Source organism: Loxodonta africana, chromosome 3 (assembly GCF_030014295.1).
Source record: "Loxodonta africana isolate mLoxAfr1 chromosome 3, mLoxAfr1.hap2, whole genome shotgun sequence".
Classification (NCBI taxonomy): domain Eukaryota; kingdom Metazoa; phylum Chordata; class Mammalia; order Proboscidea; family Elephantidae; genus Loxodonta; species Loxodonta africana.
Genome location: NC_087344.1, coordinates 37,646,631 through 37,672,785, shown reverse-complemented (window position 1 = coordinate 37,672,785; position 26,155 = coordinate 37,646,631). Strand labels below are relative to the sequence as shown.

At 45.4% G+C, this 26,155-nt stretch overlaps 1 protein-coding gene across 8 annotated transcripts in view; it reads left to right on the top strand.

Moving 5' to 3' along the window:
- The window catches only part of CEP104 (centrosomal protein 104), a 53,070-nt gene extending 34,559 nt beyond the window's left edge, over nt 1-18,511 (top strand). Inside the window, exons 10-19 of one of the 8 annotated variants that reach the window (XM_023552134.2) lie at nt 1,301-1,477; nt 5,361-5,567; nt 5,916-6,032; nt 8,872-8,908; nt 9,131-9,197; nt 10,011-10,119; nt 12,537-12,675; nt 12,893-12,960; nt 14,511-14,601; nt 15,511-18,511. In XM_023552134.2, coding sequence (XP_023407902.2) covers nt 1,301-1,477; nt 5,361-5,567; nt 5,916-6,032; nt 8,872-8,908; nt 9,131-9,197; nt 10,011-10,119; nt 12,537-12,675; nt 12,893-12,960; nt 14,511-14,601; nt 15,511-15,626 — 1,128 coding nt within the window. In that variant the 3' untranslated portion in view covers nt 15,627-18,511. Of the gene's footprint in view, nt 1-1,300; nt 1,478-5,360; nt 5,568-5,915; nt 6,033-8,871; nt 8,998-9,130; nt 9,198-10,010; nt 10,120-12,536; nt 12,676-12,892; nt 12,961-14,510; nt 14,602-15,510 lie in introns of those variants that run through there. The other 7 variants (XM_023552133.2, XM_064281138.1, XM_023552132.2 and 4 more) reach the window with 7 other exon arrangements.
- Nucleotides 18,512-26,155: the final 7,644 nt, after the last annotated feature.

The window sequence follows — 26,155 nt, the reverse complement described above, 5'->3', positions numbered from 1 at the left end:
GGGAGAACTGCTAAGCTGTGCTTTACTGTAGTTGCAAACTTAAAAAAAAAAGCCATGTTTTGAATAGTGTTTTCAGAAGCCAGAATATTACAAATAAGCTATTTTTGTGTACAGAGAAATCTTTCCTTTCCTTTCCTATTCCCTGCCTTTTTTGTTGGAGGTGCGGGGATGTCGTCTCTTAAAAGAGATGTTGCAAACAAGGACATTATTATTGCCTCATTTAATTCTTTTTAAACCATATTAATTTCTGAGTAGTTTGGTAATGCTAAAGTTTCTTCTTTATTTGAACTGATCTCATAGCACTATATTGCAGGGTTAAAATTATTTTTTGTACATCAGCATACCAATTAGGGAAACCCTGGTGGCGTAGTGGTTAAGACCTGCAGCTCCTAACCAAAAGGCCGGCAGTTCGAATCCACCAGGTGCTCCTTGGAAACCTTTTGGAGGCAGTTCTACTCTGTCCTATAGGGTCACTGCGAGTCAGAATCGACGGCAATGGATGTTTTGGGTTTTATACCAATTAGCTGACTTTGAAATACACCCATATTTGTAGCATCCCTTTGTCATTTAGGGAATTTACTGTTGATACTTCTCTGAAGAATGCTGTCACTCATTCTTCCTTCATCTTTGTTCGGAGAGACACTCAGAGGCACAAATGCAAAGTTAAACTGTGCTGGGAAAACTAGAGATTCCTTTAGGGGGTGTGACCGCAGACTTATTAAAATGGGTTTCTTTCTAAAGTGCAGCTTATATGCTTCAATTTGTCATCATTTCTCTCTTTCTCTGTATCTGGCTAATAAAGCGATAAATACCTTAACCATAGTGAGACCTGTTCGGAGGTGTTAAAATCTGCAGTGGTGCTTGTGTGCTTTCACGGTAGCCCGTCAGCAGCATGCTGACCAGAGGACCGTGCGCTGTTGTGCTCCTGGTCCACATTTATAAACGCTCAGTGCCCACGCTACCAGCAGCACAGCCATGGCTTAAAGGTCTTCAGAATTCAGAAAAACTGTCACTGGAGTGTAGAAACACTGAGAACAGAAATCTTAACTTGTCCCTGACATTTTCTGTAAAGCTTTCCTGAATCTCCAGAGGATCTGGGTTTTATTATCCTTCAGGTTTTCATTTTTAATTGGTTATTGTGTTTTAAATAGAAATATGAGCTAATAGGTTCACGATTTTACTGCCGCCTGCCTCCAATATTTCCTTCTTTTTCCTTCAGCATTTGAGCATCACGCTGAATTGTATTAAGTTGCCCGTAGCATCTTCCAGGACAAATTAACAAATATGTTGGTTTTTATAGGAAATGGCCTTGTTTAAGGAAGTTAAGTCTCTCCAAATTATCCCAACTTACTTGGTCCAGCCATTAAAAGCAAACTCTTCAACTCACCTGGCTATGAGTCAGATGGACCTCCTGGCACGGCTGCTGAAAGACCTGGGCACCGAGGGCTCGGGCTTCACCACTGACAACGTCATGAGGGTAAGCACATCTCCTGCGACTCGCCACTGTGTCCCCAGCACTGAAAAGGGGGCCTGGCACCTGGTCAGTGCCTAATCGGGGTGTGATAAATATGTAAATGTGAATAGCTGAGTGATTCCAGGAAAATCATCTGTCTTCAGTTTAACAAATGAGTGCGCCTGAAGTCTTCCTGCCGTTTGTAATTCCGTTAACTGTAAGTTGCTATGTACAGATCTTTAACCATGGTGGTGAAACGGTTATAAAGAACGTTTCTTTGTCTATGAGAGATAACGTTAGTACAATACAGAATGTCAAGTCTATGTAAGTATGTGTATTTTTTTTTTTGTGCTTTTGGACAGCTTGATGAAACCATGCAAGTTATAGGAGAGACATTTCCTGCCAGTCAAAAATCCTCTACTTCCTGATTTCAGATGCGTTTGAAGTACCATTCTGAGTGTTTAGCCAGCATCATGGCCAGCCCGGTAGATAAAGGCTGTCACAGTGCTGTGTTCCTGGCCCGCTCACATATTGGGCCTCTCTGTCCATCTCTATTACATGAAGAAAGAGGGAAGCAGTTGTGTGGGATTCAAGTGCCATCCCTCGTCTCTATCAATCGCACATATCCATAGACTCCCATAGACCTGGATTTGGACCTGACATAAAGAAACTTAATGATCAAGAAGGTCAGGGTCATGTAAGGCGTATTTTTATTCGTCAGTTTTATTAGTAGAGGTGTGATTGAGACCTGTTTTAGTAAGCAGAAAACTTTGAAATAAATAAGCCTTTTTGAAATACTCTCACCACCTGACTTCCCAAACTCGACAGGCTCCTGGAGTTCTCAGCACTCAGCCTCATGTCTCAGTCTCCTTTGCTGATTCTTCTTTGTCTTCCTGACTTTAAAATTTGAAGTGCCCAGGCCACATTCTAATCTTTTCTATGTACGCGTACTCCCTCAGTGATCTCATCCAGTTGCACACAACCTGTTTATTCAGGACTCTCACACATGTATCTTCAGCCTGGACCACTCCCCTGAACTTCTAATATCCAGTTGCCTTTTCAACATCTCCACATGGATGTTAGTAAGCACCACACTTAGCATGTCCAAAGCCACCCTTGACCATCCCTTCCAGCCTTTCAACCTTCCCCCATGTGGGTTAATGGCAGCTGCATTCCTTCATTTGCTCAGGCCACAAGCTTTGGAGACATCTTTGATTTCTCTCTTTGTCTCAAACTTCCATCAGCAAGTGCTATGGCTTTCCTTTAAAGCACATCCAGAATCTGACCATTCTTACCACTCAGTCACTGCTCCCAGCACCCAGTGCCATCAAGTCTCTCAGCGACTCCACTGCTACCGCCCAGAATTGCTCACCTTGCCCCCTACAGTCAGTTCTCAACACAGCAGTCAGAGCGGTCCATTAAACAAAAGTTAGATTGAGTCGGAATCGACTTGATGGCACTGGGTTTGGGTTTAGATCACATTACTCCTCTGCCCAACCCTGCCAGTACTTGCCATCTCTCTCAGAGAAAGTCTTCTTATTGCTAATTGCAAACTACCAATTCTTTCCTGAGCTCATCTCTTTCTTTTGTAAAACTTTCCAAAGTCAGCCAGTTGTAGCCAAAACACACCAACACCCTGATTATTTCCATTCATTTCTGCTAGTGCTCCCAGCTCAGTAGGCCCATGGTCTGCCTTTTAAGTTATAGTAGGCAACAGTTGTATAAACTGTTTTGCTCCTACACAGCGTGGGTCATCATCCTTCCCGCCTACAAGTTCCTTTTCCTTGCTCCTCGCCACATAACCACTAAGCCTGCTCACATATTTAAATTCTTGTATGGTAGCACCCTACTTCAAGATTCTTGTTTAAACATTCAGTACAGTAAGGTAGGTCATGCTGCAGTAACAAACTCTAAAACTTCAGTGGCTTCACGCATAAAAGTTGAGTGCTCGTTCTTGTCATGGTCCGTTGCAGTTTCTAAGGATGGGGGTGCTCTGCTTCATGCAGTCATCCAGGGGCTCAGTTTCCTTCCAGTATGATGCCACCAGCTCTCATCCATGACCTCCAAAGTCACTGAATAAAGAAAAGTGACTAGAGGATTGTGGGTGGGAGTGGCCAAGCTGCTTCCACCTACATTTCCATTGACCATGATGGCCCCAGGCTAACTTCAGGGCACCAGGAAGTGCAGTATAGCTGTGCACCGAGGAAGGAAGGAAACAAGCTTGTTGAGCACATAATCAAGTTTTAGTCTACCTCTATGCTGGTGGGAATGATCCAGAAGGAGGGAAAAGAAGAGGGAGAAGTTGATAAAAGCAGGAGAGAGGGGGTAACTGCAGGAGCAGAGTCCTGAGTAGGCTGGAGGGATTGGGAGCCAGTGTATGAATGGAAGGGTTGGCCTCAGAGTGAAGCAGGGACAGTCATCTTCTTAACAGGAGGAAGTCAGCTCGAAGCTGAGAAGGGGTAGTAGAGGTTTGAGACAAGAGAAGGAAGTATGCAATGGCCACCTGAAGTCTGGGGGAGCGGACTGCGCAGGGAAGTGTTGCAGGTCAGTTTGCTGTGCAGTGCTGAGGATCCCTTGACAGTGTGGCTGCAAGTCTAAAGTGAAACCAGTCACATGACTGGTAAGTCTCCAGTCATTCAGCTTTGCCTGAGGAGTACAAAGGAAGGAGAAAGGGCCTGGGATTTCGAGGGTGTACATGAATGCCAGGAAGGACTGTAAGCACAGACCACACAATCCCCCCGGGCACGGAGGGAGGCAGAGACTTGGGGTTGGGGGGAATGATTGGTGGGGAAATACCGTGTAGGTAGTGGGGATAGATGGAAGGTCCCGTGGGTTGAAGAACTGCTGGAGGAGGGGAGGAGTAGTACAAGAAAACGTGGGCTAGAAAGATGGCTGGTGATACGGAGTGGGAGCCTTAAAGTTAGCCCTTGTAGAGGCATACAGTGGTTGGAAATGACAGGATCTGGGTGAGACCTGAGTGTGTGGCTGAGGCAGGATGAGGTCGCTAGATATGAGAAGGCCAGGCCCTGAGGCCACGATGCCTAAGCACTATCGTGGTGATGTTGGATTCACCCAGCTTGTTCACATCAGTCTCAGCTTGGATCAGTGTGTTGTGATGTGTTTATGGGCTGGAATATCACAGAGCATTTAAAATGGATGAAATAGACCAATGTGGACGAATGTGCGTAGCTCTTGAGAGCATAATACTGTGTTGAAAAAAAAGAAAGGTTCAAAATGACAAGCACAGTGTACTATTTGCAGTTTAAAAAAAAAAAAAAAAGATCAGTGCATCTACACACATACAGAGGTACACTTACAGCTAGGTCTGTCTTTGTAGTTCATTAGAAAATACAGGTGGGAGGCACGCGCCCCGGCCTCAGGAGAGCGCAGTCTCCAAGGAGGAGGCGAGGACAGCAGGTGGGGAGACACACAAAGGGGGCATGCACTGTAATTGTACGTTTTATTTTAGAAATAAAAAGACCTGAGACAAACACAGCAGAACTGTAACACTGAAGTCTAGATGCTAAGTACATGGGAGTTTATTATATATTTGCACTTCTAAATGTTTGAAATATTTTGTAGTATTTAATACAATGTTTATGGAAAGAACATAACCTAAAAATGCTTGTTAAAAGGTTATGTGGAAAAAAGCAAAACACAAGTTTTATTGACCCCATGATTTGAACTATGAGTCAGAATCGTCTCAACCGCAATGGGCTTGTTTGTTTTTCTAATGTAAGATAAACTGTGAGAAGTTGTTTATATAATATAATTATATGGAGTTCTGTGTGTCTATTTATTTTTTCAATTTTTATCATGTACATATATTCCATTTATGCTGGAAGAAATAAGCTTCGTTATTTCAAGAATCAATAACAACAGGAACCCCTCCTGGCTTTATTTTTAGTTTTCAGTGAGTGCCCTGGAGCATAGAGTATATGAGGTACGAGAAACAGCGGTTAGAATTATTTTGGACATGTATAAACAGCACCGGGCTTTTATTCTAGAGTACCTTCCTCCAGACGACAACAACACGCGCAAGAACATTCTCTATAAAACAATTTTTGAGGGATTTGCTAAAATAGATGGCAAACCTACAGAAGCTGAAATTAGGGTAAGTTAACTTTCATGAAATTATGATCTAATTATATATTTTAAAAGGTATTTTGTACATGAATATTTTAGGGAGCTACATCCTGGCTTTGTCCTTTTTTCCTGTGAGACCCTCCATTTCCCCATCTGTAAATAAGAATAAGGATACCCATGAGGATATTGCTGTTTTTATCTATCAATAAACATTTTTTTAATGAATCTAGAGAATTTACTTTGATCCTGGTCATATCATTAGTCTTAATGAATACTATAAACCATGAGACACATAATTTATCTGTTATAATTTGTCTCCCAATTTCTAAGACTACCCTAAAAAGCTACTCTAACAGAAAGATAATCTTCTTAACAGGCACAGAAAAAGGCAGCGACAGAAGAAGCGGAAAGGCAAAAGAAAGAAGAAATTAAAGTTTTACAAGGCCAGTTGGCAGCACTCAAAGAAATCCAGGCCGAAGCCCAGGTTGGCGAGGTTAACACGCCCGTGATCCGTGCGTGGGCTTTAGGGTGACATCATGTGACCAGTCATTTCATTGTATAGAAACACAGCGTAGCTGATTTGCTTTCCCTGGGATTACACAGATTGGTGTCTTTATTTTTTATCGGTTTTTAAATTAGGCTTGGGATAATTCTTTTTAAAAAAAGAAATGCCCCATTAGATGGTTCAAATCATCCGTCAGCTAGTCAGCCTCATTCTTCATCCATAGGGATGGAGTGAGTTGCTGTACGTGTTCAGAGAGAAAACTACTGGAAGTTTACAAAATGGATGAAAGAAAGGAATAAAGGAAAAGGGTCTGATCTCCTCCTTAGCTCCATAGCCTCCTACAGAGGCAGAGGAGAAAAATAAATCTGAATATGAAGGTCTGAGCTCGGTGCATTGAAATAGGAAGGTTTCAGGTAAATAATCTTCTCCAGTAGACCCATTCTCTTAAGCCTGTGGGAGACATCGGATATGGTGTGAGCAGACACAGTTTGGTTGAATATAAACACGTTCCGTCTAAACTGCCCGGCTTCTGCAATTTAAATCAGTTTCATAGCACTAATTTTATGATTAAGGTCCTTAAGTTGATAGAAATTTCTTTTTTGGAAATAGGACAGAGTATATGATAAAGTTCTATGGCAAAAAGTCTCAGTAACATTTCAGCTAAATGCTGGAACCTCAGAATAGCAATAACAAAAAGGAAGAAGAGGCTGATGGGGAATAGAAAAAGAGGTGGAAAGGAGATTGGTGGGGCCCGGGGTGGGGAATAATGGCTTATGTAGTAGACTGTGGTTTACTGAGAGCTTTCATATATATTCAGGTTCTCCCAGCAACCTTCTAAAGCAGACTGGGCATGCGTTAGCCACTATCCCTTCATATTATACAAACTAGGAAACAAATTAAGGAAACCTCAGTGACTTAGTCAAGGTCCGAAAGGTCATTAGTGGCTAAGCCAAGGCTCAGCCCCAGCTCTGAGGCTCAATCCCGGCTTTCTCCCCTCATGGCCTAGAGGAGCTGTGGTGAGCCCTCAGTGGTGTCTGGTCTTAGATGCTGTCAGGGTCAGGTCGCTAAGGCAGGTTACATCCCCCTAGACAGCACCTTAGATACCATCATGCAGCTTTCTCAGGGTGCCTGCACCAGCTCCCATGCATGCCGTTGATGTTTGTTGAGGACCTGCTGCATGCCAGGCACAGCCTGGGCTATGGAAGTACAGAGGGGACAAGACGGTCTCTGTCCTGGTGGGGCTGGTGCTCCAGGGAGGAGGAAGATAGTGAAGGGAAAGCAAAAGACATGTGGCACAGGGACATGACAGACAAGCTGCACCCTGCAACAAGGTAGCGGGGTGGGCTGGGCCTGCTGTATTAGACAGTGTGATTGGTGAACACTCACCTGAGAATTACAGAATACTTTTAGATTGCTTAATTGCTCCTGAGTTTTAGGGAAAAAAAAAACAGTTAAAAAACTTAATAATTAGCTTTCTAAGCTGTTCAAAGTATTAAAAAAACATTGCTGTCAAGTTGATTCCAACTCATAGCTACCCTATAGGACAGAGTAGAACTGTCCCATAGGGTTTCCAAGGAGCTGCTGGTGGATTTGAACTGCTGGCTGTTTGGTTAGCAGCCAAGCTCTCAACCACTGCCCCACCAGGGCTCGGTTCAAAGTATAGGTGAGATAAATTTAAAACTAAAATTTAACTTTTTGCATTCTGTTTACATTGTCTCCCTGCAAAATATACAAGCCCATCTCTTATCAACAAGGATTTTTGTTGTTGTTGTTTATCCCAAGAATTCCATCACATTAGATTAGGTTTCTTTGTAAGTACATAAATCATGCAAGTTTGATGTTAATCTCCTAAGTCCTTTTCCAGTTCTAAAATTGTATTCTTATATGTGTTTCCTATTCAGTGATTGGGTTTGAGAGAAGTTACTTACTATCATGTAAAATTTAATTCTCTATAAATGTAGAGGACAGTATTTATGTTTGTAATACATCAGTTTAATGCTATATGTCACATGACCAACTCATTCCTGTTTCTTCCTTTAAAACTAAAAGTCCCAAACCCCCTCAGTCCTGGGCAAACAGAGATGGTTGGTCACCATAGGAATATAAGAGTTCATCAAATTGGCCATTATTATACAGATCATAGTAATGTTTAGAAGGCCAAATGGCAGAAAGAAGAATTAATAAAGGGTTTCTCAAGGTTTTAGTACAGAGAACAGACTGGGAAGAGAGCCAGGGAACAGCCTGGGAATTTTAGCAGGAGGAGCCTGGCCCAGGGCCAGCCCACGAGCGCTGGGTCCCCTGTTCCCCCATTCACCACAGCAGCACAGCCCCTAAGCCGGCGTATGAGACCAGTAACCAGTATGGAGCCTCTTCTGTCAGATCCATTCAATCAGTGTAGCCCCCAGGTCCCTAGGTAGTACAAACGGGAACCCACTCAGCAGTGCTATGGAAGAAAGGCCTGGCAGTCTGCTTCCATTAAGATTACAGCCAAGAAAACCTTACAGAGCACAGTTCTACTCTGTGACACATGGGGTTTCCATGAGTCAGAGTCTACACAGCAGCAACGGGCTTGGTTTTTTTAGGTTAAGCCCCCCGACCAGTCAGACCAGCAGTCATTAGTACACCTGAACTAAAGGGAAAAAAGGAGAGGGAAAAAATGCCTGGCAGAGAAGGGTACAACAGAAGGCCCATCGGCCAAGTCACTGCCTGTGTTGCCAGAGCCCACTTTGGCGTGCAGAACATTTTAACTCCTAAATTATTCATTTATTCAACGCCATCTTATTAAGCACTTACTGCACGTCCCTAACCTACCCGTTTTGTGTCTTAGGAAAAAGAAAGTGACACCGTGAAGCCCAAGAATCAGGGTACGTACAACACATATCATGAAGCCCCACAAAGAAACCACTTTTATTCATTCGGCACCTACTGTATTTCAGACGTTTTAGAACCAAATGTAAGATACTACCCTTATTAGCTTGTATAATTCTTTTAAAGTCTACTTTAAATCAAACTTGTTACGGAAAATTTGAAAATAAGTTCTACAAAAAAAATTATTTAAATTGTTTGTTGTTTTTTGTTTTAATCAGACACCCAAGGAAGGAAAGCCGTCCCGCCTAACGCTCCGAAAATTCCAGATAATTACTGTTTGGATCAGTGAGTAACGTTGTCTTTAGCTCATTATGTAAAGAGTAAAGGCATTAACCACTTTAAAAATGCCGTAAAATGAACATTCTCTTGGGTCGTTCACTAAACCCGCTGTCATGGAGTCGATTCCGACTCACGGTGACCCTGTAGGACAGAGTAGAACTGCCCCCAGAGGGTTTCCAAGCCTGTAATCTTTACAGGAGCTGACTGCCACATCTTTCCTCATGGAGCAGCTGGTGGGATCGAACCACCAACCTTTTGGTTAGCAGCCGAATGTTTAGCCACTGCACCATGAGGACTCCTTGTTCGATCATTAGGATTATGTAAATTAGTTGACCCTTTCCAGTAATTTTTAAAGCTAGGAAAATTGCCTTCTAACCCAGTCAGCAGTAGCGCTGAGTTTAAGTCCAGGTGATTTTCCGTCTCTTCACCCCAATAGGAATTAGCAGCATATCTGTCATAATTGCTGTTACAGGTACAAAGAACAGTACCAGAAAACACTCGTTACTAAGCAGTGGCTAGGACTCATCAACAAGGACCCTATAAGAAATGTCTCTGTCTTATCTTCTCTTATAACTTAAATTTCCTGTCCGTCTGATTATGATGACAAAGTTAGAATTTGAAGGCATTGGAAGCTAACTGATGTCACGCACCTACTTGGGGAGGGACCTCTTCTGGCCAGCAGCCCAGCCCCCACCCTGAGAGGTGCAGTGGAGAGGAAAGCACAGACATCAGACCCTGATGCTGGGGAACTGAGAAGCGCAGTGGATACTACTGAACTAGGTCTTCGTGTTCACTCTTCACTTTTTTGCTCTATTTCAGTCTATGTATTTTTTGTGGGGAAAGGAATGAATCCTTCACCGAGGAAGGCCTGGACCTGCATTACTGGAAGCACTGTCTCATGCTGACACGATGTGACTACTGCAAGCAGGTCAGGTGCTGGGAGCAGTCGAACTGGACCCAGCATGTGGGCTTGAGCCAGCAACCCCTGAGAGGCCTCGGGCACAAAACTAGCCAGTTTTAGTATTATTGGAGGGAAGGTTCTGGGAAAAGTAACTGAGTGCACCTCACCCCATTTTGTTTTGGGTTGCGATTTTTTACTTTTTTGTTGAAGTATAAATGTATACAAGTCATAAGCGTTATAGTTCAAGGAATTATCACGCAAGAAACTCACTTGTGTAACAGACACCCAAGTCAAGAAAGACAGAGTACCACCACCCCTCAAACCAGAAACCAAACCAGTTGGAATCAAGTCGACTCCTACGCATGTCAGAGTAAAACCGTACTCTGCAGGGTTTTCACTGGCTGTGACCGTTCAGAAGTAGATTGCCAGACCTTTCTTTTGAGGCACGTCTGGGTAGATTTGAACAGCTAGCTCTCCAATTATCAGCTGAGCATTTAAACGTTTGCGCCACCCAGGGACTGTTCCAACCATCTCAGTCCTTCTCCCCAAAGTCATCACTGTCTTTGTTTCTAAAACCACACGTTTGTGTTTCTTGCTTTTCTAACTTCATATAAATGGAATGGTACAGTATGTAATTGTTTTATGCTATAGTTTTTTCCCTTACTTTATAGCATTCCATCCTTTAGCTATACCACAATTTATTCACCTATCCTGTTTATGGAATCCGGGTTGTTTCCAGTGGGGGCCTCTATGAGTACTGTTGCTGCGAGCACTCTCGTGTGTGTCTTCTGGAGCACACATGAGCGCACTCTGGGGCACATACCTGGGAGTAGAATTGCTGGGTGAGCGAGTGTTCAGCTTTAGAGCTAATGCTAGATTGCGTTCCAAAGTGGCTGGACCCGCTCCTACCCCACCAGCAGCGTGTGGAAGCCGCTCCACGTCCTCACCAACACCTGGTACTGCCTGTCCTCTCCATTTCAGCCATTCTCCTGGGTGCCTCATGGTATCTCATTCGCTTCCAGTTTGTATTTGCCTGATGAGTCGTGAGGTCGAGCAGCTGTCCATTTGTTGGCCAGTTGGCTAGACTTTTGTGAGGTGCCTGTTCTCTTTTTTTTTGAATGTGCTAACAATCTTTTTCTTTCTGATTTGTAGTAATTCTTTATGTATCTGGATAGGCGTCCTTTGTAAGTTATATGGAGTCCCTGGGTGGTCCAAAGGGATAATATGCTGCTAGCCAAAAGGTTGATGGGTCAAGTCTACCCAGAGGTACCTCGGAAGAAGAGCCTGGCAATCTCCTTCTGAAAAATCAGCCATTGAAAACCCTGTAGAGCACAGTTCCACTGTGACACACATGGGTTGCCATGATTCAGGGTAGAGTCCACAGCAGCTGGTTTTACTGATCAGTTATATGTATTGTAACTATCTTCTGTCACTCGTGGTCTTGCCTGTTTATTGTCTTCATATGGACTAGCGGAAGTTTTTCATTTTGATGTTGCCCACTTTATCAGTCGTTTTCATGGTTAATGCTTTTTGTGCCCTGTTTCTGAAATCTTTCTCTGCCCCCAATTTTAAATCTTCTCTGATGCAATAGGCCTTCCTTCCGTAACGGAGGAGAATCAAGAGAATAAAGAGCCTCTTCCTTTTATCTTAGGGCCCGTTCAGGCTTAAGAAGGCAGCTAGACTGGGCAGGTCCTCCCACCTGGGCGGCTGTCCCTCCCCCGGGCGGGGCGGACTCTAACCCTGGTGTAGATGATCGGCAACGAGGCCAATTGTTTCCCTCGGCAGTGTACAAAAGTCCCAGGGTAGGGAATTTCTTTCAAGGGCATACACAGGTCCTTCTGGCCAAAGATGTCAGTGTGGCGAGAGATCTCTTAGCTCTCTTTTGTCACGCTGTTCCTGTGCATGTTTTAGAAATAAGAGGAGCAGGATTTGAACCCAGGGCCACACACTTAACCACAGATGATTCTGCCTCCTAATACATTCAAATTAGCCTTAGCACCCCCTCCCCACCCTTTAGCAGTGGCCTTGATGCGCTGCCCAGGTAACATGAGAGGAGGACCTGGGGTCCTTGCAGAGTGTGGCAGATGGGTCCAGAAGCTCTGTGGGCTGAGCACCAGAGAGAAAAGATGGCTGCACTCACCCCATAAGTAAATGACACCAAAGCCTTTTCTGGCGATCTTAAGCCTTGAAGGAGCCCTGGTGACTCAGTGTTTAAGAGCTCAGCTGCTAACCAAAAAGTTGGCAGTTCGAATCCACCAGCTGCTCCTTGCAAACCCTGTGGTGCAGTTCTACCCTGTCCTGTAGGGTCACTATGAGTTGGGATCGGCTCCACCGCAACAGGTTTGGTTTTTGGTTTAAGCCCTGAAGGCACTCAGACACACTGGCCAGTGAGGCAGGAAGCCCACAGTGTCTCAGCAGCTGCTCTGCTCTGTGTCCTGGTCCAGGTGGTAGAGATCGCCAGCCTGACGGAGCACCTGCTGACAGAGTGTGACAGGAAGGACGGGTTTGGGAAGTGCTACCGCTGCAGCGAGGCGGTGTTGAAGGAGGAGCTGCCCAGACACATCAAAACCAAAGACTGCAATCGTGAGTGCATCTTGGTGGCTGTCCTTGGTGGGCCCCCGTCAAGATCCCCAAGTGCCCTCTGTGTAGCAAGTGGTCCTTCTTGTGAATGGTGCTATGCTGACGTCCGAGTGCCCTGGGGGTCACAGAGTGCTTGGCAGGTTCTGTTGCTCTCCTTCTCATCTAAGTGCTATCTCGGTGTCATAGGAGTAACTGACCTGTTTTATGGAAATCATTTCAGCTGCCAAGTCAGAGAAGCTGGCAAACAGGTGTCCTTTGTGCCACGAAAACTTTTCGCCTGGAGAAGAGGTGAGCAGCCTGACCCAGGAGGTTGACTGGCACTCAAGTGTTTAACTCACTATTGTTGAATAATAACCGTGATGAAGATGATGGTACTGCTGGACCCCACCCAAAGTCAAACATCCCGAGCATTCAGGGAGTACAGTGTTTCTGTTTACCTATTTACTCACGATGATGTCTTAACATTTATAAATGGTTTATTTGAAGAGTCTCAACTCACTGGAATACAAGCATGAAATGGTTTTATTTTTTTCCAGCCACTGCTTTCACCTGACATCTTGGAAACCCTGGTGCCAAAGTGGTTAAGAGCTATGACTGCTAACCAAAATGTCACCAGTTCGAATCCACTAGGCACTCCTTGGAAACTCTACGGGGCAGTTCTACTCTGTCATATTGGGTCGCTATGAGTCAGAATCGACTCGACAGTATGGGTTTAGATGACATCTTGGCCAGTTTTGAAACACTCTGGTCCCTTTGGATTAATAAAACTTAGTCCTGTCCAGTTTAGAAATTCTATTTCATATCTAATTCAGAGTTCTCCTGCCTCCCCCAGTGCAGGCCACATTGTGGCTCAGAGGAATGGTTAGGAGAGGGCGTGGTCTCCTATGCTGGCCCTTCTATCCCCACATGGCTGTAGAGGCAGGGGGAGGGACCAGAGGGAGTCAGAGAATTCATGATGGTTAATCCAGCTCTCTGGCTAACACACTGGCTGGCGGTGCCCCCGTGTGCCAGGCATCAAGCACTGACCCCCTGTGGGCCCTGCCCATGGGTCCCCCACCCCCACCCAGCCGCTGCCACCTGCAGTCTACCCAGTGCATCGGGCTCGCCAAGCCTTCCTGCATGCAGGACCAGCAGGTGGCTGGAACCCAGCAATCCCTCAGCATCCTCTTGACCACAGAAAACTCACAGATCACACAGGGCAAGTACGGGCCCTCCCATGAGCTTACCTCTGTCTGGCTATCTACTTCTTGTTCATTCTCTCTCTCTCTGAAAATTTCAAATATGCAACAAATTATGCAAAAGGATAAAAGGAACTGCGGTTAAATGCTATAAGGCAATCAGCAAGCTCATTCTACTCATCATCTCTTTCCCCATGGAATAATAACCCAACCCAGTGCTGTCAAGTTGATTCTGACTCATAGCGATCCTCTAGGACAGAGTAGAACTGCCCTATAGAGTTTCCAAGGAGTGCCTGGTGGATTCGAACTGCCAGCCTTTTGGTTAGCAGCCATAGCACTTAACCAGTACTCCACCAGGGTTTCCCCCTATGGAGTACCACACATTATTTATCAGTGGATGGCCTTTACAACCATTTTTTATTGAAGCCCGTGCTCTGAGACTCAGGTATGTTTGCTAAGGTGCATTCTGTACAGACTGAAGGGGCCGGTGTAGCGCACCTGAGGGACATCTGTACGCGGCACAGAGCCATCCTTCCGCGCTGTGGCTGGCAGCTGTCCCTCATTTTTGGCTTTATCTGTAAGTCGTCCTGGATGCTGTGGAAGCAGCTGAAGCCACTCTGTGGCCTGACCACACACCTCTGGCCTCTCCTCTCGTTGCAGGCATGGAAGGCTCATCTGATGGGTCCCGCTGGCTGCACCATGAACCTGCGCAAGACACATGTCCTGCACAAGGTGCAGGCGCTGCCACCCGGTAAGGCCTTCCACACGCCACCAGCACCCACCAGAGTCTCTTTACCCATGTCTGCAAGTCCTTTACTAGTAGGTCGGTCATGTGACCAAAGTTCTCCCTGTGGCTAGATGGGGCTGCTCTCTCTGGAGGCGTCTGGGCATCTATGACACAGCCACACCTGGTGGGCACTCCTCCGGGGCACACTCTTGTTCTCAGTGTCTTTTCACATGAAAGACTGAAGTATTTAGAAACATGAAATTAGAGTAGACCATAGATATGTCCCCACCTGACTTACAGACTGCAAAAAGTAGCTATTTTGTGTCAGACTTAGGATGCTTGACAAGAAAATCTTAAGTGTTCTATTAAAGTTATTCCTCACCAAAAGACTTTGGATACACAACTTTATTTTAGGAATGATGCCTATGTGATATGATAATGATGATAACACTTACCGAGTGTGTGTGTGAGGCATTTTGCTCAGGGGTTTGGCTATTTAATCCTCACAACAACATCTCTCTAAATGAGGGGATAAAGGCACAGAAGGGTAGCCTGCGCAGTGATGAGCTCACCTCTAGGCCTCTGGCTGTTCCCTGTCCTCCTGACTGACTGACTGGGGAGCTGCCTTGGTCCTGCTTTCTTCAGGACCTTGTGGCTCTCTCCACTCTGCTGCCTTCACCTATACATCTTCACCCATGGCCTGTGGCCCCCTCACATACATCCCTCTCAGCTGACTGGGAAGGAGCAGCTGCTGTCCTTGGTGCTGATCCCAGCCACCAGATTTAGTCCAGACTCCTGTGGACAGCGACGGGAACTGTCCCTGCACTCCCCGCCCCCACCAGGGTCTAATCACTGCCCCTTCTGCACTGCGACCCTAGGTGTCTCCCTTCTAACGTGGGGCCTGTGTTTTGTGTGTCTGTGTTTCTACTGCAGGGAAAGGCTCAACAATGACGAGAGCAGGCATCTCGGGATTAAAGGCTGGAAGCAAGATCCCCACCCCAAAGGGGGGCCTGAGTAAAAGCTCCAGCAGGACATACACAAAGCGATGATGCAACATGTCCTGATGCCCTTGTTGTCATACCTGACTGGGCAAGCACTCTGATTCGAAACCATTTCTCCTCATGTCAGCCTTTTGGATTGGCACCCGGGCCCACTCCTGCCACCACACAGCTCTTGGCTGAGCACATCCTCTGCTTACTGGCACTGTCAGCTCCCATTAAATGATGGCTGTGGGACCGACCAAAGAGTCTGGACCCTCAAGCACCGAACTTCACTTATTTGTCAGCTTTCAGGTTTCTGGCTTCTCAAGCCTTTGTGACACAGCAGAGCACTGGTCTGTTGGCACAGGAAGCACATGCATGGCAGCTGACAGGCAGGAACAGCATGTCGGAAAACTGCACAGGCACAGCAGCCGCTCTTCTCAGCTCCTGGGAGTGACCGTCGTAAGACGTTCTCTGACCATGTGCATCGTAGCCTCTCCACGTGGGGCAGGGTGTTCTCCAGGGCTGTGGCCCCACCGGGCAGTGGTGACAGATGCAGACAGAGGACAGCCAGGGCTTCAGGAACACTAACTGTCCCCTAGGTCTTCTGCCCAAGGCACTTAGCCACGGGGTAGAAGAGGGTTCCGTATCTGCAGAGCATGTGTTTGCCACTCTCACAGAAATAAAGGTGAAAAGGAAGTATAAAAAGGACAGAAGTTACTGAGGGCCGGTCCCCCTGGGCACTCCCCTTGCTGGCTGGCTGTTGAGTCATGCCATCTGCGCAGCCTTCACTTCCCTGCAGAGCCCCGGCCTGTCCCAGCCGAGCGCCCCCTAGATGGAGTAAGGCCAGCACTAATGTAGATGTGCCTGTGCCGAGTCTACTGGGGACAGAAAATTAGTTGTCCTTTCAGCACCAAAATATTCCTCGCCCGCCCCATCCAACCATAAGGATTATGCTTTCTTCCTGAATGTCCTATGGGCAGGCTTTCAGAATGACAGTGAGAAATGCTCGGGATTGATGAAATTTGTTTTACACAATGAGTGTATAAATATTGTTTAATTCCCAACCCTGTGAAACAACAAAATACCAAAACTCATGGCTCGTTGAGCAATGTGCTCCGTGGATAATCTCTGTTTTTGGCTAACTAAAATGTGGTTGACTCAAAATACTGAGCAAGAATAAGACCTACCAAAATAGTGACCTTTAAAAAATACTGCATTACAAATTAAAATGAGGGAGGGAGAAATAACTGAAAATTTTACAAAGCTTAAAACTTTACCACGGTATTTCTAAAATGATCTTTTCTGGCTTCAAGGAGATATTAGTCGTTAGTTTCAAACCCATTTTTAAAGTATAAATGAAATGCTTCTTTAAACAGACCAACATGAGAAAAATTAACCAAGGAATTACTCTTTCCTCCCCAATCAAAACTTTTAAGAGATATACAATGTTTTCCATATATTGTAACTTTAGAAAGATATTTGTAAAGGTATTTGATTTTTAATGACTAAAAAGCAAAATTAGGTGCACTTAAAACAGGTCAGTCTTTTGGTGGTTATAGAAGAATCAATTGTGCTGAGCTGATTACTGGCAGTGATTAGCGGCTATTAAAAGCCTTACAGAGTTACTCACTATTAAGGGACCAAGAATAAAGAGTAAAAAAATTAAAAGACAACTTGTAAGATCCCTTGGCCATTCATAAATAAATATCTACATTCAGAACATTAATTAAGAACTGAGTTTTCATTCATTCATAGGTTGTGGATATTTAATAATATTTATTTCAATTATTTTCATATTTCAAAATAATAATTTAAAAGAACTGTATCTGTAAATTTGGCATTAAAAGACAAATGTAAATAATTTTAATGAAAATTTTCAACTTTTTAATGTTTTAACATAGTTTTCTATTTGTCTTTATTTCAGGTACCAGAATGATAAATATCTGAGTAATTTATTTTTGTTGTTGTTTTAGGGTTTCGGGGTTCATTCACACTGAATATATTAATGTAATAAAGCAATCACTAAATGTTTTGTCATTTTTATTTCAAAATTGTAATTACATTTCCTTTAGTAAACAGGCAACTGTAGGTCAGCCCTGAAACCTTAGAAAGTAAACTGAAAATGACTGAAAAAAGAGGCAGTCAATAAGTAAGTTGGCATGAGAGAGTTTGTTTCCTAAAATAGGTTATTCGTCAAAATGGGCTTCCTGTTAAAAAAGCTAAAAGGTTTTCTTTTTTTGTAATGTTAAAAGCAGTTTCATTTCATGGTTACCAGTTATGGTTATATGTCTCTGAATATACTGTGGTGTACATTGAAAGAAGAAAAGAATTGTCTCTGCATTCCTTTTCTTGGGACATATTACTGATTCTGTCAGCGGCAGTGCCTGCCTAGATAACATCCATTTACAATGCAATGACTTCTGACAATTTTGTTACTTTTTATAGGTATCATTTCCTCTCTTTTTTATAATTTATTTTTGTTGTGGGAATACACACAGCAGAACATAACACCAATTCAACAATTTCTACAGGTACAATTCGGTGACATTACCCTACAACTATTCTCAGCCTGGTTTTCTGAGTTGTTCCTCCCCCATTACCGTAAACTCACTACCCCTAAGGTTCCTGTCTAATCTTTTGAATTGCTGTTGTCAGTGTGATCCCATATAGATAGATCTTAAAAGAGCACAATGCTCCAGGCAGACGTTCTTTGCTAGTTAAGCCAAACTGTTGCTTGTTTTTAAGAAGACTTCAGGGAATAATATTGGTTTACATTTTAAAGATCATCTCAGGGCAATAGTTTCAGGGGTTCACCCAGCCTCCGTGGCTCTGGAAAATCTGAATTTCATGAGAATTCAGAAGCTAAAAGATTTTAAGCTAAGTATGAATTAGGGAAAATTACTGACCAATTTTATCCTCTGGAATAAATTCAAAATGGTCTATAAATTCTCTTTAAGTTTGCACAGTTGAGGATTATACTTTGTGTTTTTTTCTACCCTTGGAAAGAGGGCATCTTCAACTAGCCAACAAGTCTGTTTTTTTTTTTTTTAATAAGTAAGAATGCAGCATTTTCTGTGCTCATTTGTAGTAACAGTTTTGTTACAGTTACCTCACCTTGGAGAATGATTTTATAATTGTTTCTATGTTGAGATTTTATTGTATTTTTTTTCCTTTACACGAATATTTATTAGCTTAAAATTTAAAGTACTAGCTTCAACAGCAAAAATTACTTTAAAAGTTTTATCTTACTGAATAGAACCCTTCCATTGTATGTGTGTGTATACATAGGAGAGTATGCGTATAGAAGGGAGAGTGTGTGTGTACGTGGGTGAGAGAGGGTTTGTACATGGGGGAGTGTGTGTGTATACATGGGGGAGATTGTTCATGGAGAGTGTGTGTATATACGTGGGGGAGAGTATGTGGACATGGGGGAGTGTTGTGTACATCAGAGTGTGCACATGGGGAGAGTGCGTGTGTACATGGGAAGAGTGAGTGTGCACATGGGGAGTGTGCATGAGGGAGAGTATGTGTACATGGGGGAGAGCATGTGTACATGGGGGAGAGCATGTACATGAGGGAAATGTGTGTGTGTACATGAGGAGACTACATGAGGGAGAGTGTGTACATGGAGGACAGTATGTGTATATGGGGGACTGTGTACGTGGGGGAGAGTGTACATGGGGAGACTGTACATGAGGGAGAGTATGTGTGTGCATACATGGGGACTGTGTGTATGTACACGGGAGAGGGAGGAGGGAGAGAGCGAGAAGGCTAGTGTGTATGCACTAGAGAGTGAAAGAGAATACTTTCAACAGAAAAGAATTTCAGAAAAGCACAACATAAGCTCTTAAGTTTCATCTGCTGTTGGCTCTTTCAGGGTTGACAAAAAAAAAAAAAAGGTAATACTCACCAAGAAAGTTCTTTAAAGTATGCTATTTTGAATAGAGGGCCCTGGTGACACCATGGTTAAGTGCTTGGCTGCTAACCAAAAGGTCGACAGTTCAAATCCAGCCGCTCCTTGGAAACCCTACAGGACAGTTCTACTCTGTCCTGAAAGGTCACAATGAGTCGGACTCTCCAGCAAAGGTTTTTTTGGTATTTTGAAGAGAGGAGCCCTGGTGATGCTATGATTAAGGGACTGCCTGCTAACGGAAAGGTCAGCGGTTGGAACCCACTCAGCTCACCGCAGGGAGAGGAAAAAAAGACCTAACGATCTGCTCCCGTAAAGATGACTGTCTCGGAAACTTTATGAGTCGGAATCAACTCCACGGCACACAACATTTTGAATAGCTTTTCATGTATGCAATTGCTTGGTACTCTTAAAAATTAAATCAATCCTAAAAGTAGGAGCCTCACCCTGTAAGGTGCCAAGCTCTTAAATATACTATCAGTGCCAGCAGCGTTTCTTCTAGAAGCCTCCTTACTTCCTGCCTTTCTGTCGCCTTGGAGCATCTTCTCCCACTCCTTCCTCCACCACACCATGTCACCCCACCCCCAGAGGTCGCTGTTCACCGACCTCAGGGTTGGAGGTTGGGGATAGCTTGGGGCTGTGCCCGCCTCCTACGTCCCCCTCCATCTCCCCGCGCCTGGAAGTCCTGCTCCGGCCTCCCATACCCACCCGCCCCCTTCATGCCTCGGCGTCCCATCCCGCGAGGTCCGGGAACCGTGGGCAGGGCCGGAGTCGTAGGTCCCTGGGGGCCTCCTTACCCCCGCAGGCCTCGGTCCTCACCTGTAAGGAGAGGGTAGCCGGCCGGGCCACGCTGTCTCTCCCGGCGGCGTCGGCCCACGCGGCTGCTCCACGCCGACTTCACGCACGGCGGCCACCGGGGCCCCCTCGGGGTCCGGCGCCGCCAGGCCTGGTGGCAGGGCTGCGGGAGGACCCGGAGCTGGCGGTCCGTGGGGCGCACGCTCGCGGGGACATGCAGCAGGAGCCGGCGCCCCGGGGTGGGGTTCGAGTGGTGGAGCGGTGCGCAAAGACGCCGTGGAGAGCCCCAGCCGCGCCTGCCCGGGACCGCTGCACTCCTTGCTGCCAGACCGGGGAGCTCGAGGATTAGCCTCGGGAAGGGTAGCCGCCACGCGGGCCCCACAGGCCCGGGGCTCAGAGGGATGGCCACCTGGCCTGGGGCGCCATCCGCCCGCAGCCCGGGCGTGTGGAGCGTGAGGCCGCACCTGTAGGGCTGGGGCACATGGGGTGGCTTAGACACATCGCCTCGTGGTGTCACGCGTTCCCAAGTCAAGAGTTGCAGACAAGTGAGAGTCAGATGGAGAACGCACGCTCCCTTCTCCCCTACACACCTTTCTAAATCCCAAGCCCTCAGAGTGGGCCCAGCAACTGTGCTGGGTGTGGATTAGGGGGGGCCCGTGGACTCCCTAGAGGGCCTTGAGTTCCCTGGACATGCATTGAGAGGTTACCCATCCCCACCAGAACAGCTCATTTCCATCTGCTTATATTTTTATATTTACATAGAAACCCTAGTGGTGTAGTGGTTAAGTGCTAAGGCTGCTAACCAAAATGTTGGCAGTTCAAATCCACCAGGTGCTTCTTGGAAACTCTGTGGAACAGTTCTACCCTGTTCTATAGGGCAGCTGTGAGTTGGAATTGGCTCTAGCAAAAAGTTAGTTTTTTTTTGTTGTTTGTTTGTTTGTTTTGGTATATTTACATATTGAACTCTACTTAAGATTGCCTTTGCAAAAATTTTGCTACAAAAAAAGTTTGCCAACCCTTAGGCTAAGGCCTCTGCATTCCCAGAAGTGACTCTGTGCCTCCAGGGCCCTGAGGGCTGTGGCAGGGTTTCTGCAGGCTCTGCACCCCAAGGGCCTGGCACAGCTTTTCATCTAGTACAGAGGGAGCCCCTGTGATGGGCCTGCGTCTTCAGGGGTGGACAAGCCACAACCCAATCCTCACTCTTATCATAGGATGCTGGGAGCCCCACAAGCTCAGGCTGGACCAGACTTGGACCCCAGTCCAGACTGGAGGGGCTGACCAGTGCTGCCCAGCCTGTGTCTGCCTGCTTCTGGTACAAAGTCTTCCAAGGGGCATCCCTGGAGACCATTTTTCCCCTCAGCTGCACCATGGGAAAGCGAACGAGCTGGAAGACCCACGTCCAAGATAGTACCCTCACACAGCTGACAAAGCAATGCTGGCTGTGGTCAGGAGTCCTGTTTCTGGCCACTCTAGTGTCTTCACGACATTGTGGCTGGCTTCCCCCAGAGCAAGTCTGGAAAGGTGAAGTAAAACTGTTGTTAATTGTAGAATGATTGGAATGACTAGAAAACTCAAAACTTTTATTTAGACAAATTATTAAAAACAAAGGATGATGAAAGACTTTTATAAGGAGCCCTAAGTTAAGTGCTTGGCTACTAACTGAAAGGTTGGAGGTTCAAATCCCCCCAGTGGCCATGGGAGAAAGACCTGTCGATCTGTTTCTGTAAAGATTACAGCCTAGGAAACCGTATAGGGCAATTTTACTCTCTGTCATACAGGGTCGCTATGAGTTGGAATTGACTTGATGGCACCTAATGACACTGAGCTGAGCCAAAACAAAGGGAGGGAAAGGTAAAGGGGCTTCTCCTCAAATCCACCTCTCTTTTCAGGGAGGAAAATGTCCCCAAGAGACCTGGGTAGATTCCCCTTTTATCTTGTTGACCAGATGGGGGTCGTAGTACATCCTTAGAACAATCATTGGCAAAGAAGATCACCATGAATGGCTTAGACCAACCCTAATTCTTCCCTTGGGGCTGGGCAAATGCCACCTAAACGAACCCTTCTGGTAACAAGGAGAAGGTCAGACACTAGCAATGTCTGTCCCAGACTGTCCAGGGGGAGGGGGAAATGACAGGTGTGCTGAGGGCAGATGCAGAAATAATGGGGTAAGTGGAAGACAGGCAGACTCGGGCTTATCACTAGGGATGGCTGTTCCAACCGAGCTTCCCCAGGACATAGTGACTGTCTGGCACTGGCAGAGTACAAGGCACGGTGGGAAAAGTTGTGTCTGGGGTGAAGTGGAGGAGCCCCTGATTGGGGTAAGAGGTGTTCAGGATTCAAGTGTGAGGTTCCTTCCAGCCCAGAGATTCTGTGATTCTAAAGAATTTTCCCTTAGTATCTGTGGAAGCATTTATTACAGGTTCACCATGAATGGATCCCTCTTCACCCTTGCCATGTGCTCCAGTAGGAAAAAGACCCTTCCCCATTCCACTGGGCATGTGCTTGGCCATATGACTTTCTTGGCCAATGGGACAGTAGCAGATGTCACTCGGCCATATAAAAACAAAGAAACGAATAAACCAAAAAACAGTAGCCATCAAGTCAATTTTGACTGACAGCAACCCCATGTGTGTCAGAGTAGAACTGTGCTTCACAGGATTTTCAATGGTTGATTTTTTGGAAGTAGATCCCCAGTCTTTTCTTCCAAGGTGCCTCTGGGTAGACCTGAACTTCCAACCTTTGGGTGAGCAGCCTCGACAGCTATGAAAGCTTTTGTCCATCTTGTCGCTTCCTTCTGCTGTGAGAGCACAGCTCGTACCGGACGGAATGTTGTTCCTCCAGGCAGGGTCCCAGCATGAGAAGGCACAGGGAGCCAACTCATGAACCACCTGAGCCAGGAGCCGGCACCACTGCTGACCGGCAGCTGACGTATAATACGAAGGATGATAGATCATTTTTACATTGTTGTGTAGCCAACGGGCTTTTGCAGTTGTTTCTTACACATTAGTAGTCCCTGGGTGGTACAGACAGTTAAGCGCTCAACTACTAGCCAAAAGGTTAGCAGTTCGAATCCACCCAGAGTGCCATGAAAGATGGGCTTGGCAATCTGCATCCGGAAGGTCTGCCTTCAAAACCCTAAGGAGCAGTTCTACTCTGCACATGTGGGGTTGCCATGAGTCAGAATCAACAGGACAGCAACTGTCAACAACAACCACAGTAAAAGCTGACCCACACAGCATCACAAATTCTCCTTGGAGGCATTAAGTGCACTCTAGAGCCTTTTTTTTTTTTAACATTAAGCATTTTTTTTTTTAAAGTGAGTTTCTCTGCACATAGACTGGCTCTGTGACACCCATCAACTGGATGCTCCAGCACAAGGCTCCCAACATCCATAGCCTTGTGGTGTCCCATCGCTGTTGCCACCGGGTAAGTGCATCTTCACATTGCTTTTATCAACCAAAAAGTACATCCAGAGAATTTATAGAAATCAAATGATGTATCGCATTGGGCAAATCTGCTGCAAGAGTTCTTTCAACTGTTATAAAGCAAAGATGTCACTTTGAGGTCTAAGGTACACCTGACCCAAGCCATGGTATTTGCAGTCGAGTCATATGCATGTGAAAGCTGCACAATGGTAAGGAAGACTGAAGAAGAACTGATGCCTTTGAATTGTGGTGCTGGCGAAGAATATTGAATATACCATGGACTACCAGAAGAAGAAACAAATCTGTCTTGGAAATAGTACACCCAGAAAGCTCCTTAGAAGTGAGCATGGTGAAACTCCATCTTACATACTTTGGACATGTGATCAGGAGTGACGAGTTCCTGGAGAAAGGCATCATGCCTGGTAAAGTAGAAGGTCAGTGAAAAAGAGGAAGACCACCCAATGAGATGGATTGACACAGGGGCTGCAACAATGGGCTCAAACATAGCAACAATTTTAAGGGTGGCACAGGACTGGGCAGTGTTTCGTTGTTGTATATGAGGTCACTATGAGTCGGAACCAGCCATAGGCCTTGAGAAACCCTGCTGTTTAAATCATAACAGAGATTACCTACCCAACAAAAACTCACAGCTGTTGAGTCAATTTCAACTTATAGCGACCCTATAGGACAGAGTAGAACTGCCCCAGAGGGTTTGCAAGACTGTAAAAATCTTTATGGAAGCAGGCTGCTACATCTTTCTTTCATGGAGGCACCGGTGGGTTCAAACCACCGATCTTTTGGTTAGCAGCTGAGCACTTAATCACTGCACCACCAGGGCTCCTCCAATCTCAGAGTTTACAAAACCAAAATAAACCAACTTTAAGCTGGGCCCATGTTGAAATGTGCCTGCTTCGATCTAGATGCTGATCAGCGTTTTCCTTGCTTCTGTTAAAACTAATCAAAATAATTTCTGCTTCTACTAGAACTACCTACCTGCTAACTAACTACTGATCACTTAATGTTCTTAAGCCCACTTAAACATTATGAGAGACTGTAGGTCTCTCTTGCTTGGCAAGATGATAATTCAGCTTTGCTTTTTCAGAAATAACATATCAACATACGGTTTTCTTCATAGATTTACCACATACGTCAGTATTTTAAATAATACATTCTTCAGTTTTACATCTTTTTAAGCTATATAAATGGGATAATATTATATGCATTCTTCTGTGACCTTTTCTCTCTATATATTGTGATCGTGGTCATCATTCATACTGTTGGGTGTAGCTTAGTGCTGATTTTCAGTGTGTTAATTCATTTCAAGAATGTGTCACAATTTTTTCCAGCTTTGGCTACTGTAACCTTGTTAACATTCTTGTAGCTTGTCAAAGTGGCCTATAATAGCAAGAGCTGCTGGATCCTTACATAAAAATCTACACAGGAAGCAAGAAGAAAAATAGATTCCAGGAACTAAAAGTCACTAACTCTGTGTGTGTGTTGGTGTGTGTGTCTGAAGATTCTTTTGAACTGGTGTTATGTGTGGCTCCAGCCAGACAGAGGGCAACTGGGGCTGGTTCTGAAAGGGCAGACTGGAAGAAGGTTCAAAGTCCTCTCATGTCTCACAATGCCTCGGACAGCCATTGCTTGCCCTGCACAGATGGAATCAGCGGCAGAGGCAATCAAAACAAAAATCCTTCTTTTCTGGGTGTATTGAACTGGGGGTTAGGGGGATTCAGGCCTGCACAAAAGAAAAGCCCTGTTGGGGATAAATATGGTATATTCACAATTGACTTATAATAGTAAATAGCAACACAAAAGATATTCAACCACAACCCCCACACAGATGAATCCCAGAGGCACGATGTCGAACCAAAGAAGTTAGGCGCCAAAGAGCACAAACTGCACATTAAAAACAGACAAACTGTATCTGTGCTGTTAGAAGTCAAGACAGCGGTTCCTCTTGGGTCACGAGGGGCTTTGGGGGAACTGGTAATAACCTGTCTCTTGCTCTGGGTGCTGCTTAAACGGATGTGTTCAGTTTCTGCAAAACTCAGGGAGCCATACAATTACAATGCGTGCGTTTCCTGTATGTATATTACACTTAAATAAAAATTCAGAAATTTCCAAACAAAACAACTGAAAACCCTGCTGCGGTGAAGAGTTAATGAAAACAGGCGCAGACAAAATAGCCATTGAGGGTATTTACTCCTCCGTTTCTCCTACTCCAAACGCCTCAGGCTAGTGGATCACAAGATAGGATGAGTAATTCTCCTCGAAGCAGTTTCAGGGAAACTTTTTTTAAAAATTCGATGCCCACGCCACAGCCCAGACCAACTAGATCAGCAGTTTGTGATCTACAGGTGATTCCAAATAAGCGCCACTGCTCTAAGGGTTTGACACTAGGTCCAGAAGACAGCCGACGTGGTGGCAGTGGCCCACGTAGGTCTCGGACCCTGGGCGTCAAC